This window comes from Ovis aries, chromosome 5, assembly GCF_016772045.2.
Source record: "Ovis aries strain OAR_USU_Benz2616 breed Rambouillet chromosome 5, ARS-UI_Ramb_v3.0, whole genome shotgun sequence".
NCBI lineage: Eukaryota > Metazoa > Chordata > Mammalia > Artiodactyla > Bovidae > Ovis > Ovis aries.
The window spans coordinates 3,884,315-3,900,354 of record NC_056058.1 but is presented as its reverse complement, the minus strand read 5'-3'; the positions used below and the strand labels follow the sequence as shown (position 1 = coordinate 3,900,354).

Genomic DNA, 16,040 nt, shown 5'->3' with positions numbered 1-16,040 from the left:
GTGGGCGGGCACTTGGGCGTGGCCGGGCCCCCGGAGTTCCGGGACCGGGAATCAGACGCTGGAAGACTATGAGATGGGGAAATAGTATAATGAGGGATGGGCACACGGAAGGGGGCTGGATCAGACTTGCCAGGCATCCCCCGCTGTCAGTGGGCGACCCTAACCTTACCACTGAGCCTGACCCTAATTCGGACCCTGTCTGTAACCCCTGCTATCTCCTACTCTGGACTTACTCCAATCTAAGTGAAATATAACTCCAATCGGGACCCTGAGGCCCCAGACCTAGAGACCTTCTCGCAGCCAGCCCTGACCCTTGCCCTCACCCAGATGCAGGGACTGCAGAAGAGGCTTCTGGGATCGCTTGTGGCCTCACCCAGCTGCGTGCCTTCTGCAGCGGCATGTGTAACCCACATGCTTCGACAGGAGGGTAACAGAGCCCTCGGTAACTGGGCACCCTCCTCCTGAAGTGGTCACCTTCCGGGACTCGACCCCTCTCTGGGATCCCAGCACCACCCAGGACAGGTCCCAGACCCAGAGGGGGATCAGAGCAAGATTAGGGAGTGAATCATGGTGGAAAGGATTCCAGGATGAATATGACTTTGGACTGGGTGATCCTGGAGAAGCCCCCAGTCTGGAGGGATTCCCCCAAAGAGGAGCATTTGTAATGGGCCTTGAAGCATGAGTAAGAGTTTGTCACTGGTGAGTTTTTCCAAGAGGACTTGCAAGGGGGCAGAGAAAGTGAAGAACATTCTTTGGTGGGGAAAGATGAAACCTGAGCAGTGAGTGGAAGTAGATTGGGCTGGGGGCCCTTTAAAGGAGGGCTTGGAGATAGGAGGAGGGGGTCCATTTGGGGCAGATGAAAGGGGAGAGTAGATGAGCTGCAGTGGCTGTCTGTCATTCTCAGAACACAACAGATGATCAGACCTCTGGACTCAGGAGGGGACATGTGGCGATATCAGTATGTGAGGGACACTGAGGAAGGAAACAGAGGTCCTGGAAGGCTTGTGCTTCTCCCCACACAGCAGTTTCCCCATCCGCAACATGGGCAGTTTGCACCCCTAGCCTGGAAACAGATTTTTCTTTGGGAAAAAAACAAACTAGGGTTGGTGGGCATCAGGTTTCCTGCCTCTCCCACCTCATCCTTGTTGCCCTTCAGTGCCCAACACCAGATGTTCGGGTGACCCAGGCCAGGCTGGGAGCTTCTGCCTAGGCTCCAAGGCACAGAACAAGTCCTGCAGAGTGTGGAGGTGGCTAGGGAGCCCCGGGCCCCTCGAGGGCCGCTCTGTTTACCCGAGACCGCCCGCTTGCCTCTGATGCAACAGGCAGGCTCTGGTTACGTGAGCGCAGCAGCTGGAGCAGCCCTGGGGGCAGCCGGAGCTGAGCCAGCTGAGGATGCCCACCGTGGGGCTCACCTCCCGCCCCTCCCACCGCTGGGGCCCCTCCTGCGCTCTCGCCCCTGCCGCGTGGCCCGCTTCCACCTCCCTCGTTCCCAAACCCCCTTCCCAACCCCGTCCAGACCCTCTTCCGTCATTCAGTTTCCTATAATGGCTCCTTCTTTTCGCCTTTACCCTGTTCCTGTCCTATACGTGCGCCCGTCACTGACTGTGTTAGCCCGTGTGGGCCCACATCCTCCCCTGGGGCAATCGGGAACCTTGACCTCAGTCTTTTCTGATGAGGGGACCCTCTTAGGAGCTGGAGTAAGAGACTGGGGGTTGAAAGGGAGATTTCAGGGGAGACTGGAATAGAAAGGGCTGGAGAGGGGGACGAGGCCTGGCAGATAGGGAAGGTGGACAGGGGTGGGAGGGTAAGTGGGTACAGAAGCTGCTTCCCCCAAGTCTCCCTTCTCCATATCTTCTCCCAGAATGTCAGCAGGGGAAGCCTTTGATGGCTCCTCCATGGTAAGGGCAGTGTTTCCCAGTGGGTAGGGCTTCAGGCTTCAAGGACCCTGGGTTCCGACCCCTTCTGACTCCCACAGGCTGTGTGACCTCAGGCCAGTCACTTCACTCCTCTGAGCCTGTTTGCTCATGTGAAAAATGGGGACAACAGTGGTGCCTCCTCAGGGGTAGAAGTGCTTCAAGCTCGGTCTCCAATACCCTCTCCTCCTCCAAAAGCCTTCATTATCCCCCTTCCATCTGGTGTCCTGACACCCCCGTTCCTCCTTCCACCTCAGCACTGGCCCAGAGGTTCAGAAATGCCTGCGTTCGTCTCTGTCTCCTGGAGTCTGGGATCTCCTTGCGATTGGGCTGTGTGTTGTGATAGCACAAAAGGGGTGTTTTCATGGGTTTCTTGAAAAACTGGAGAGGTTCTGAATAGTCTAGGGGTCTGGGGACCAACCTTGGGGCAACCATCCCCTTGCTGAGGGATGAGGCGGGGCTGGCAAAGGGTCTTCCTAGGGGCAGGACCCTCTGAGAGGGCAGGGCAGGAGTGAAATAAAAACCAGGATTTGGATCAGGGCTAAAAACAGAAAGTCAAAATTCATGTCTGATTCCTGTCCTGACCACCGTGGACCAACCATAAGCAAGTCACTGCCCTCTTGGGCCTTCTTTTACTCCGTCCAGAGATCTGAAAGAGGGGTCCCACACGTTACCCAGGGAGCCCTTCCAGGTTACCTCCACTCTCACGGGCGCTAGGATCCCTACTTGAATGTCTCTTGGCACGAGGAGGTCGTTTCTGAGAGCAAGTCTTAGTGAGCTAGGGAATCCCCACACCCTCCACTCTGGTGAATAGATAAAGCCACTAGTGCATGGGGGCAGGTGCGAGGTCTTTCTGGGTAGTGGCCTCTCGAAGTCTTATTTCACTTTCTGGATAACTGGAGCAAAGCCGCATGAGGTGAAAAAGGGCAGAGGGTCACATTGCACTCTCGAGGATCTGCCCAGACTGCGGACAATGACCGCTCAGAGGCGCAGAGCCCCGCCAAGGCTTTGCCTCTTGCGCCCCCTGGCGGTCATCGGGGGTGGGACGTTCGCCAGGTGGTGGATTAGTCGCTAAGCAGCATGGCACCCCACTCCAGTCCTCTTGCCTGGAAAATCCCATGGAAAGAGGAGCCTGGTGGGCCGCAGTCCATGGGGTCGCTAAGGGTCGGACACGACTGAGCGACTTCACTTTCACTTTTCACTTTCATGCATTGGAGACGGAAATGGCAACCCACTCCAGCGTTCTTGCCTGGAGAATCCCAGGGTCTGGGGAGCCTCATGGGCTGCCGTCTATGGGGTCGCACAGAGTTGGACACGACTGAAGCGACTTAGCAGCAGCAGCAGCAGCATCCGACTCTTGCGACCCCACTGACTGCAGGGGGGCCAAGCTCTGTCCATGGGATTCTCCAGGTAAGAATACTGGAGTGGGTTGCCATTTCCTTCTCCAGGGGATCTTCCCCACCCAGGGATCAAACCCGGGTCTCCTGCATTGCAAGCTGATTCTTTACCAACTGAGCTATGGGGGAAGCCCCAGGGACGTTCACCAGGAATGAAGGGCAAATTGGCCATAGGAATGAAAGGCAAAATTAATCACACCCCCTGGGTGCGCAGGACTTGAGGTGGTGGTGGGATCTGACAACCCACAGTCCCGCACAGACCTCTTTGAGAGTACTATTAGTCCCTGGCTGAGGTCGTGTTCAGAGGCTGTGGGTGATAGGGAGCCTTGGAAGGTCTAGGGCACCCCATGAGTGCTCCCCACTAGCTCACTGTGCCTGAACCATCCAAGGCTGGCCCTCGGATTCATGAGATTACATCACTAAGCTGACCATCTAGGGGGTGTGAGCTCTGGGGCCAGGGTTGGTCTGTCTGGCTCACCAGGGCATCCCCTGGGGCAGACAGGTCCTAGCTCAGACAGATCAGTGTTTGCTGGATAAATGGCTTCATGGTGGAAGGAGAGATGGACAAGAGGTGCTTTCAGAGCAGATGAAGACAGAGTGTCTCGGGGAGGTGGGGGGCAACTACATACCAGTCAGGGCCTACAATAGTGAACCTGAGGCTCCTCCCTCCAAACTGAGTTAGGGCAGAGGGAAGACAGAATGGTGGCCCCCAGACCCCCAGAACACCCTAGCAGAGAAGACGGAGGGCTGACCGTTTCCTGATGGCGGGAGGCAATTATTTCCCCATCCCTCCTCCCAGGCCCACAGGCCCCTCTACAGCCCCAACACCCCACCGGGACCCTCTCTGCCCCCCACCCCTCCTAACCACTTTACAGGGCCAAGTTAGGGGATGCTCCCAGAGCAGTGAGCCTGGGGCCCATCCTGGCTGTACCCTCAACAACTCCATTCTGATCGCCCTGATAGATTTTGCTGGGCACTGTGTTGGTGCATAGCTGACCCTAGAGCCATACAAACCACAGGCCCTGATCTCCTAGGCTTGGAATCCTCAGGGATCAGTGTGGGATCTCCTCAAGTCAGCAGAAACCGGCTCAGATCAATTTTGGCAAATGCAGTGATTTTAGGGACTCATGAAACTGAAGAATTAAGATTTTTCTAGTATCAGGCACAGCTAGATCCAAGGTCCCAGGCAATGTTCTTAGGTTCCACGTTCCATCTGCTGAGCTTACCAACCCGAGAAAGAAGATGGTATTTTTTGTACTTTTCCAGCAAAATCTTCAGGGAAGACCTCTTGTTGGATCACATGCCCCTCTCAAACCAAGCACTGTGACCTGGGAGATGGGGCGCTCTGATTAGCCAGGCCAGGGTCCCACACCTACCCCTGGGGTCAGGGTGTCTTCTCTATATGGCCTGAGCTTGGGGTGGGCATTTCTGTTTGAGGCAGAACACAGTCCAGGCAGGCAATTACACAAATGTCTGCCGCAGCCTGTAGAGAAGGCTCCAATCCACGCTTTCCTGTCTAGATGGAGTAAGGTAGGACCAGAGAGGGTGAGAGCCAGGCCCCATGTCACACAGCAAGTCAGAGGCAGGGCTGGGGCCACATTAGACCAGGGTCTCCTCCCCCCTAGCTGTGTCACGCTGCACAAATGACGGCACCTCTCAGACCCTCTCTTCTCCCATCTGTATTCGGGGCGGCATCTCCCTTACAGGGCCGTCTGAGGATGAAGGATGAGCACTGTGAAGTGCCCGGCACAGAGCTGGACACACAGCAGGCGTGTGGTCGTGGCAGCAGTTACTGGTCCGAGGGGCCATGGCCATGTCCAGGGCCAGTGAGGGGTGGCTAAGAACCCAAGGGCAGCAAAGTCTCGTCTCAGAACGTTCATGGCTGGCCCAGAGGCAGGAGGGATGCGCTGGCCACACTTGCTTGGTCTTCAGTCCCTGCCAAGTCCCATAAGGTTGTGTCAGAGTCCAGCTTTGGTCAGGCTAGGGGAGTAGAGATGAGGGTCAAGGTGAGCTCTGAGATGCCCCCAGGGCTTCAGGGGAGCCCCGATGAGGTGGCATCGGAAGCAAGATCCTGGGTGGGGCCAAGAGAAGAGGTGAAGTGCCGGGAGTCAGAGTCTGGGTGTGAATCCCGGCATTTCCGGTCACGATGCTGACCCTGCCTTGGCTCTCCAAGCCTCATTCCTCTTCTGCAAAATGGGGATGTGTGTAGGGCCCTGGGCCTGGAGAAGCAGGGAAGACCAAGACTTGCCCTGTGAAAGGTCACCGATAACCCTGTGGGGGCGCCATCTGGGGAACAGTGGGAGTGGAGGCTCTGAGAGGGGTGTGGGGCGGCAGCTGTGGGGAGAAGAGCAGGCTCTGTAGCGGCAAAGGTGGGATCGGGAGGCGCCGCAGAGCACTTTGTTCTGAGGGGGTACAGCAGTCAAGGGACAGCAGATGACTCGGGGCGCCCATGGCTGGCCTGGAGCCTCCGGGCAGGCGCAGGAGAAACACGCTGGGTGTGGAGGGGGTAGAAGGGGCCGCAGGGCAGCTTCCTGAGGCGTGAGGGTGGGTGGGACCAGGGCACAGGACGCAGGAGATGGGGGCGTGTGGCTCCAGGGATGGTGGGCAACACTGGGTGGTGAAATGGGGTGGGCTGCTGACCCCCTTGGCAGCCCTTCTTGCTCCAGGGTCTCCCAGGGGTCCCCTGAGCAACTCCACAATCCATAGTGTTCCTCACTACCCCAACAGCCAGAGCCAAGCCCAGCACGTGGCAGGAACCCCAAAGGAACTCTGACTGCACACCCATGAATGCTGCCACCTCCTGGCACTCAGGGCTGCTGCTCAAGGAGGCACAGGGGTCCCTGTCCCCACCCAGGCCTCCCCTGACCCTCTGAGAAGACTTCCGCAGCGCAAGCACACACCACGGCAAATGAGGAGGCTCTGAGAGCTAAACAAGCCACGGGCACGGTCAGCCCCTCGGCACCTCCAGTCTGCCCGTGTCTGCCCTGCATGAGCACAGAATGACAAGACGCCAGGCCGGTCTTGGTGCCCTGCCCTCCTCAGATGGCCAACCACACCTCCCGGTACTAGCCCTCCTGTGGTCCTCTCCCATTGGTCCCAGTCCTGGCCACATGACTGGCCTTGACCAATGGGACGCCCGTAACTGTGCAGCAAGGGAAGGCTGAAGAAGCGTGTGCACCCTGGGCACTCAAGCACCAGGAGGCGCCTGCGCTGGCCCGCCAGAGAGTCCACATGGAGGACTAGACACTCCCCGCAACACCAGGCAGCGCTGGTCAAGGGCCAGACGCGAGGCTACCTCAGAACACCGGACCCCATCAAGAACCACGGATGGCCCCCACAGGAGCCCGGCAAAACGGCCTGGCCAAGTCCAGCCCAAACTGCAGAACTGTAAGCAGGCAGATGACTGGTGTCATAAGCTGCTAAGCTCGGGGACAGTTTGTCACGCAGCAGTAGCTGACTGCCGCAACAGGCATCACCGTATGTAGTGAGGTCCTCTTTGCCGCTAATGAACCACCGTGACAGAAGGGAACAGCAGAGACCAGGGTGGGCAGGGACTTGCTCAGGGTCACACGGCAGGTCACCAGTAGAAAGAGGATTCCGGAGCCGGGTGGATAACTGCCATGCTGGGCTCTGCCTGAGACAGTGGGTAAAGCAAGCAAGCGGCACATGGAGGGTAGCGAAAATGGCGCTCTGCTCTTCTTGAAGGGCAGGGGCCCTTGGGATCCAGACAGGGTCTGTGGCCTGGATGAGAAGCAGGAAGACGACAGAGAGCACCAGGGAGACGGGCTGACAACAGCCCTGCGCAGCAGAGCGCACCAGGTGCCCCTACCCTCTAGCTTCCCACAAACGAAGCCCAGGGAGAAAACCCCAGTGGTTAGTCAAGCAGGTCCCTCCTCAGATGCTGAGGAGATGGGTTAGTTCAGAGCTCGGAGCAGAGGGGCTCCAGGTCCACTTGGCACTGACCTGGGTCAGAGGGGCCGAAGCACCTCCAAGTCTCTTCCGGGATCAGGCTGAGGAGGGTGGGAGTGGTTCCTCGGGGCTGGAACAAAACACGTGCAGCGTCTATGAGGCTGAGGTCCAAGGCCCTGAGACGTGCTTGGCTAGACTGGATTGCACACTGGGGTCACGCTCCAGTCTCCCAGCACTCCTGGCCTGAGCCTTCAGGGTATCCTTTGTAAAAATAGGACCAGCTACCCACTTCAGAGGTTGCAGCTGGGTCTCATGTAGGTCTGGGAGCTTCAGATCCCTGGGGCTTGCGAAGAGAGGCAAGAGGGGGTGAATGGCTACTACACAGCTGCTGCTACTGTTCTTTCAGGGGCACAAGCAGGGCTTCTGGAAGCAGCTGGGCAACGGAGCTGAAAGCAGGAGCTATCGGTTTTGTGGCCTTGCTGTGGTGGTGGGGGGGGGGGTACTGTGCAAAGCTTGCTGCAGTGAACTCCAGTCCCAGTGGCTGTCACCCACCCGAGGCAGAGAAGCCAGGTGGTGATTTGGTGAACCCCCAAGAACCCCGCTCATGCTACCCTCAGAGGGCAGGTCACTGCACATCCCTTCTTACACATATGCGAGGCTTTTTTGGTTTTGGCAGTTCTTGTGTCTGTTATCACACCCAGCAACATAAAGGGGTTTTCTTCCTTTCTAAAGCCTTGTGGGGGACACGCATGCCAGGACCCCACACTGCAGGAGTCAGACCCATCTCAAGGCTGAGTGACAGCTTACAGCAGGTGCTGCTACAGCCGCCCTTGGGTCGCTAAGCTGTTTGACTCTTCTCGACCCTATAGCCCACCAGGCGCCTCTGTCCATGACTCCAGTCAGGAATACTGGAGTGGTTGCCACTGCCTACTCCAGAGGATTTTCCCGACTCAGGGATCAAATCCGCGTCTCCTGCTTGGTAGATGGATTCTTTACAACCGAGCCACCTGGGAAGTGGTACAGCAGGTACATGGGTGTTCAAACGCATGTTTATTAAGCTGTAATGAAAACAAAACCAAACAGAGCTCCTTCTCCGCCTTATGTAAGGACTGTAAGCACTTTTCACTCTTGGACCACCTGGTCATCGGCTCAAAGCCTCTTTCAGCTCTGGGCACCCTCCCTGCTGCCCTCGAGGTCCCTGCCCACCTCCCTAGCCTCGTCTCCCCACCTGCACCCACTCCACTTACAACTGCCTTGGATGTTCCTCCAACACTTCCAGCTCACCAGGCCCAGGGCCTCTGTCCCACCCCGCCACACCCAACACCCACTCATGGTCACCTTTGTCTGCGTTTTGTTCAAGCTTCTGTTTACATCTCTGCCGCCTCCTCAGAGGGGGCCCCCTTCTCCTCCTCCACATGTATCTGAAATGTTCTTGTCTGTCCCGTGTCTACCTGGTTGCCGTGTGCCTCCCCGTGAGGCTGCGAGCAAACCTGTCTCGGTCACTGCCGTGCCCCCAGCACCCAGCCCAAGCACACAGCAGCGCGCAGGAGCTGGGGGCGGACTGACTCAACTCCCGCTACAGATAGCAAAGGACAAAAGGAAGTCACCAGCCACTGCGAGACCAGGAAAGGGCGTTGTTTAAGGAGCGAGAAGGCGCAGTTCCTGGCTGAGCAGCGAAGGCCCTTGCAGCAAGGAGGCTGAGGGCAGCAGGGGCGGGCGGTCCCAGCAGCTACCTGTGGCCCTGGGCCGTGGCGTTCATGTGGTCCCGGATGCTGATGGCCTGTTTGAGGAGACCCTCCACGCTGCGGAAGTAGATGCTGCTGTCGACAAGGTTCTTCACGGCACTGCAACGGGAGGGGGACCCAGTCAGCGGCATCAGACCAGACCAGTGGGCACCTGCAACCAGACCTCAGCGGGCGCCCGCACTGGCCCAGGGGTTTGTCCAGCTGCCGGGGGTTCCGTGGGCCTCCGAGGGCTCACTGTGTGCTTAGAGTTTTCATTTCCCCATGGACCAGATGGCAAGATACAACTTTTGCTTGATGGCTGCTAGACTATTTAATGCTTTGAAGGAGCTATAAGCATTCAAAGATGACCTCAAAAATAACATGCTTTGGACTTCCCTGGTGGTACAGGGGATAAGGATCTGCCTGCCAGCGCAGGGGACGTGGATTGGATCTCTGGTCCGAGAAGATTCCACATGCCTTGGAACAACTAAGCATGTGCACCGCAACTGCTTGCAGAGGCACTCTAGGGGCCGCGTGCCAGGACTCCTGAAGCCCACGCACCCTAGAGCCCGTGCCCTGCGACGAGAGAAGCCAGCACAGGGAGGAGCCTGAGCACCCCGACCAGAGGGCAGCCCCCACTCTTCGCAACTGGAGAAAGCCCGCATGCACAGCAAAGCCCTCGTGTAACCAAAGATGGCATCAGTCCAGTTCAGGTGCTCAGTCGTGTCCGACTCTTTGTGACCCCGTGGACTGCGGCATGCCAGGCTTCCCTGTCCTTCACCAACTCCCGGAGTTTGCTCAAACTCATGTTCATCGAGTTGGTGATGCCATCCAACCATCTCATCCTCTGTCGTCCCCATCTCCTCCTGCCCTCAATCTTTCCCAGCATCAGGGTCAGGTCTCTTCCAATGAGTCACTTCTTCGCATCAGGTGGCCAAAGTATCGGAGCCTCAGCTTCACCATCAGTCCTTCCAATGAATATTCAGGACTGATTTCCTTTAGAAATCCAAGGGACTCTCAAGAGTCTTCCCCAACACCACAGTTCACAAGCATAAATTCTTCAGCACTCAGCTTTCATTTTGTAAAATATCATGCTTTCCTTTCAGGTAACCTATTCCTCCCTCTGAGGGAAGCTAGTCAGCCGGACTGTGAACAGCGCTAAAAGTGTGTTTAGACTCAGCACCATTAGGGAGGCACTACTGCAAAGCTGTGCTAAGCTCTGATGTTGCTGCAACATTGATGCATGTCTAATAAAAACGTTGTTTCCAACAGCACTACAGGAAATATTCACCTAACCTCTTGGGGCATCGCTAAGGCCAGAAAGTTGCCTGTGCAATGACACCTGCAGTAAAAATAAAAGGGTTGTTTCCAAGTCCTTCTATTAAAGACAAAGAAGTCACTCCCATTTATTATCAGTCAAGGACCTGCTTGGAAATGGCCATGAGATCAAAGGTGGGGAGTGCTGGCTGAAACCCAGACTGTCCATTTGCTCATCTGACACCACCAAATGCAGTCAGCTTTCCTAGTATCTGTCAACTTCGATAGAAAGCTGTCTAACACAAGTTCACCACTGGCCCAACCAACAGACCACACAGTATCTTCTTCCAGATTCACACCAAACATTAACACTGCGTAAGGCATTTTAAACCAAAAGGGCGCTTTCATGTCCATAGGAAACAGTCTATCAGCATTAGAGAAATTTGCATCTCACTAAAGAGAAGTGCTCAGAGTTCAGAGCAGACTGGCCCCCTGCCTACCACAAGGCAGTCCAATGGAACATTCTGGAACATGATGGACACATTCTTTATCCACTGAGATGGCTGTTAAGCACTTGAAGTGTGGCTCGTGAGACTGAGGAGCTGAATCTTTTTGTTTTATTTCATTTTAATTCATTAAAATGTAAGTGTAAACAGCCAACCAGGGTCCAAACTCCTGCAATGGGCAGGACAGCTAGAGGAACTAGGAGAAAATACAGGCTTTGATCTGTTCTTCCTTAAACCTAGGCCTTTAAAAAAAAAAACTGTTTTTATTTGGCTCTGCTAGGTTTAAAGTTGTGGCACACAGGATCCTTAATTGCAACATCCAAATTCTTAGTTGTGACACATGAGAGCTAACTCCCGGATCAGGGATCAAACCCGGCCTGCTGCATTGGGAGCTTGAATTCTTAGCCACTAGACCACCTAGGAAGTCCCACACCTGAGCCGAAAGGTTCTTGGCGGACCAGGAACTATTTAGTAGCTGCAAGAAGAACTCCCTTATCTTTTCTACTCTTCCTGGAGCTGAGAAGAATGTTTGTGACCACAATCCCCAGGAAGATGCCATCAGTCTGGATCATCCTCCAGCCCCAGCAGAGGGGTCAAGGCTGGTGATGGTAGAACTCCCAGCAACAGGACTTCCTGTCAAGGAACTTCAACTACACAACAGAAACAGGCAGGCAGATCCCACAGTGCCACGGACAAGGACTGCTGGGGAGTGTCTAGCCTCCACCAAAACAACCTACAGCCCGCACTAGGAGCAAACACCACTCCTAAGCCACCAACTCCTAAAGCAGACGGAGCAGGCCCGGATGTGAAACACAGTCGTGGGGAGCCAGAGCAGCAGAGGAGGCAGGTGGGCAAGGCTGCAATAACGGGGAGAAACACCAACTGCTGCTTTTTATTATCGGGTGCATCTTTCACTTGGGGTTAGAAATTCTGGGTATTTAGAGAAAGGTCAGCAAACTAGAAAACACAAATAATAAATGGTATATTCATGGTCACAGAAACTTTATTCACAGCAGCTAAAACATGGAAGCAACCCAAATGTCCAAGAGATGAATGGATAAACAAAATGTGATCCGTCTATAGGCTGGAATAGTATTCAGCCCTAAAAAGGAAGGAAATTCAGACACAGGCTACAGCGTGGATGAACCTTGAAGATACTATGCCAAATGAAAGAGGACAGTCACAAAAAGACAAAATATATATATACATATGATCCCATTGTGAGGTCCCTTGAACAGTCAGATTTTTAGACAGAAAGAAGAATGGCAGGAGCCAGGGATGGGGGTGGTGAACGGGGAGCTCATGTTTAACAGGGACAGTTTCAGTTCTGCAAGATGGAAAGAACTCAGGAGGTGAGTGGTGGGGATAGCTGCACAGCATTATGATCATATTTCATACTGAGTTGTCCACTTAAAAATGGTTAAGATGATAAATTTTACTTACATGCCTCTTACAACAATATAAAAAATTAGAAAGAAATAAAAATTAAAATAAACAGTATTGTGTTTGGGCACTACCCCCGGCTGCCATCCACCCCACCAGCCAGTCTGTGGTCCTGACTGTGGGTGGGAAACACTGGCCTCTTGAGGCACCTCCTGGAATCCTTACGACCCCCTCCTGTGACAGATGGCGGGGGCTGCTGAGGACGAGGAAGAAGCCTGACCGAGACGCGTGAGGATGGGTCAAAAGTGAGAAGCCCGGGTCTGGGCTGGAACTCTGCGCTGCGGCCAGCTGAGCCGAGCTCCACCTGCCCCTACTCAGGCGGGCTTGGCAGGCCAGGGCTCAGCAGGCAGCTGACGGAGGTGCCCCTGAACACCTGAGCCACTGTGGGGCGACGCGGGCGGTGCTCAGGGCGGTGCTCACCTGCAGGCGTACTCCACGGTGTAAATGGCTCCCTGGCTCTGCTCCTCCCACCGCTGCATGTCAGCCTGTGGAGGGTGGGGAGCTGTGAGCAGGGCTGGCTGTTACCGCCTTCCTCCCAGTTCTCTGGAATGGAGCACCCGAACGCCAATCACCACGGCTGCAGAGACCCGCCCCCTCCAGCCCCAATCTTTCCTCCGGCAATCCCGCCCCTCCTCAGCTTTCTTTCTGTGAGCACATGACAGCTACGCCTCAGGACCTTTGCGCAGGCTGTTCCCTCTGCCTGGTGCATCCTTCACTTGGGTCCTCCCGTGGCTGCCTCCTTCTCACCACATGGGTCACAGCAGACGCAGCACCTTCTTCTTCTTCCAAATCCACCCCAGATGTATCCGTCCAGCCCCAAGCTGGGTCAGTGGCCATGCACCTCCCTGCTCGTATCCCAGCCTTGACTCCCACACCAACAGCCCCTGCTCCACCTAGCAGGCCGGAGCTCCCAAGGCGCAGACCCTGGGAGAGGTCATCGCTAGGGCAGGACACTCACCTTATGCTGGGCCAGCTCAGGCAGAGAGCGGCGCACATGCTCCTGCAGCCGGTACAGGGCCACAGACGGCTCGTTGGCCAGGACGTAGACGCTCTCAGTGAATTTGTCAGTAACTGGGTCCAGGATGGACAGTTGACAACGTGGGGCCGTGGGGAGCGGGGAGAGGGTTGACGGGGGATCAAAGAGACAAAGCATTAGATTCCTGATTGCTCAGCCTGTGAGTCCACCCAGAGGAGACGAGCGCCCAGCATCCCTCCCAGCCCTGGTGATGGGCTGCAGATGGTCACAGCAGGGCCAAACTCCATCTGGGAGTCACAGAAGGGCCTCAATCTTGATGACGTGAACGTATCCAGTGAAGTCATGGTCCTTCCTTTCCTAAACCTACTTGCTTGTTGCTACCCACTCAGATCCACTCACATTTCATTTACCTGTGACAAAATCAGAGATTCTTCTTCAGATACCCACTGGCAACTGGACCCAAAAGTGCCTACAAGTTTACATGGGGCTCTAGGCCATGACTGACCACTGAGGGGGAGGAAAGCCCATGACCCATGCTGAGTGTCCGAACAACTCAGAGGTGCGACTCGTCCCCGTAAGCTGCCCTGTGGGAATGGACCGTGGCTCCCCTCTGCAGGATTCCACCTGAGGTCGCTGCTTGCTCAGCCTCCTCCGCAACCCTGTCCTGTTTCCCCCTCTCCTCTGTGGGGCTCTCTTAGTAAGTTAATTAGAGATGACTCCTCGTCTCAGGGTCTGCCTCAAAAACAGCAGCCAAATGGTGGTCCCTACCCTTCCTACCCCATCAATGAGCAGCTCCTGCTTGTTCGGTCACAAAACAAAGCCCCAAACTCAGCCACTTCTACCACCGCACTGCCCTTACTGGTCCAGGCATAGCCGTCACTCACCTAGATCCCAAACTTAGCTGCTCCCTGCTCTCCTTCCAGCCAACAATCCAATCCTCACAAAACAGACGAGATGAGCTCCTACTAAACATATCAGATAGGTCTTTCCCTTGGTTGAAACGCTCCGGTGACACCCATCAGCCAGAGAATTAAATCTGCCTTGCTTCACGTGGCCCAGAATGCTCTGCATGTTCTGCTTGCTCTTCCCATGCCCCCACCACTGCCAGCCTGGCCCTCTGCCCCAGGCACAATGGCTCATGGCTGTGCCATGGACATTCAGCACTCTCCACAAGAACTTTCTGAGATGATGGAGGGGTTCTATAATCTATACTGCCCAATATGGCAGCCACTAGTGACTAATGAGCACCTGAAATGTGACTCAGAAACCGAATTTTAAATTTCCCCTAATTTTAATTCATTTAAATTTGAATAAATGTGACTAGCGTCTCAGCACAGCTCTGAACACGGCCACCTCAAGCCCTTTGTACTTGATCCTGTCAACGACACTGCCTCCATCCCCACCTCTCATTGCCCTTCATCCCTCATGTCTCAGCTCAAGCGTCACCTCCTGGCCTTCCCTAATCACCAAGCTTAATCAGATGTCCCTTCAACCTCACCCTCAACCTCAGTCAGAACTTATTCATTTCCCTTAAATTCTTATTCTTTTTTTAAAATTTTACATTGGAGTATAGTTGACTTCCAATGTTTTGTTAGTTTCAGTCGTAAAAATTCTCATTCTTTATTACATTATGTTTATCTAAAACTTGGGATTTGTGAGGGCAGGAGTATCTCTGAGCCTCAGTTTTCTCATCTGGAAAAATAAGAGGATAACAGAACCCACGTCAAGCTTTGCCTCAGAGATGGACCCCATCCCACTGCCCAAGACAGTGTAGTTAGTGACGGAGAACCTATTGGTGTCTGGGAGTCAAGGGAGGCTGTGCTTGAGACTGTCCAATTTGGGTGTGCCCAGCTCACCACTGTGCCCTGACTCAGGCAGAGCCAAGCCTGCCACCTCCAAACTGTATGTCCTCTTACCCTCTTAGGGCTCCTCCTTTTGAAAATGAACACAGTGGTAATAGCTTACGCCTCACAGTGCCTGGAAAATCCTATGGACAGAGGAGCCTGGTGGGCTGCAGTCCATGGGGTCGCAAAGAGTCGGACACGACTGAACGACTTCACTTTCACCTTTCACTTTCATGCACTGGAGAAGGAAATGGCAACCCACTCCAGTGTTCTTGCCTGGAGAATACCAGGGACGGGGGAGCCTGGTGGGCTGCCGTCGATGGGGTCGCACAGAGTTGGACACGACTGAAGTGACTTAGAAGCACAGTGCTGTTTTGAAGGATGTGGAATTAAATGTATTTGTGACGTGTAAATAATTCATTAGCAATAATGTATGTAACAAATTAACGACACTGACACTTTAAAAATAGCTTGTGGTATTGTAACTTGTAACTATGTGATTTACAAATATGTACACATATCCAACTGGAGAAGGGCACAGCAACCCACGTCAGTATCCTTGCCTGGAGAATCCCATGGACAGAGGAGCCTGGTGGGCTTACAGTCCATGTGATCCCGAAGAGTCGGACACGACTTAGCGGCTGAACAACAACAAATATATACAAACGCTTAAATACAAAGGAAACATTACCCACAACTGCCACGCCCCTGGCATTCTTCCAGTGTTTTACATATTAACATATCAGGTTACTGAATTCTCAAAATTTTATGGGGGGAGGCAAGGGGACTATTATACACCCCATTTTACAGATGACAAAACCGAGGCCGAGTGTCTAAAGGTTTCAAAACTAGTCAGCGTTTGAGCCGGGATTTCTTGGCAATTCAATCACTGCCCCCAAACGCTCCCTCAGCGCCGTGGCCCCCTGTCACCCGCTTCAGATCGCCCTTCTACGAGTCCTTGGCCCCTCCGCCCCGCCCCGCGTGGGGCCCCACACCACCTTTCTTCCCCTTGAGCTGCATCTCGGGTTCTTCCATAGTAGCCACGGCCCTATTCCGAGGACCGGAACCGGA

The 16,040-nt window shown here is 54.8% G+C and overlaps 1 protein-coding gene across 6 annotated transcripts; it reads right to left on the bottom strand.

Annotated features, from left to right (window-relative positions):
- Positions 1-4,976: 4,976 nt before the first annotated feature.
- On the bottom strand, positions 4,977-16,037 carry BORCS8 (BLOC-1 related complex subunit 8). Of its 6 annotated transcripts, none has more exons than XM_042249581.2 (6): positions 15,968-16,037; positions 13,108-13,220; positions 12,570-12,634; positions 8,953-9,063; positions 7,274-7,349; positions 4,977-7,051 (listed from the first exon to the last, which is right to left on the bottom strand). In XM_042249581.2, the coding sequence occupies exons 1-5, from the start codon at positions 16,002-16,004 to the stop codon at positions 7,316-7,318; spliced, it is 360 nt and encodes a 119-aa protein (XP_042105515.1). In that variant the 5' UTR covers positions 16,005-16,037; the 3' UTR covers positions 4,977-7,051; positions 7,274-7,315. The 6 variants fall into 6 exon arrangements, with proteins under 6 accessions (XP_042105515.1, XP_042105513.1, XP_027825157.1 ...); XM_042249579.2 differs by having other exon boundaries at positions 4,977-5,644; XM_027969356.3 differs by having other exon boundaries at positions 4,977-5,381.
- Between the last annotated feature and the right edge of the window lie 3 nt (positions 16,038-16,040).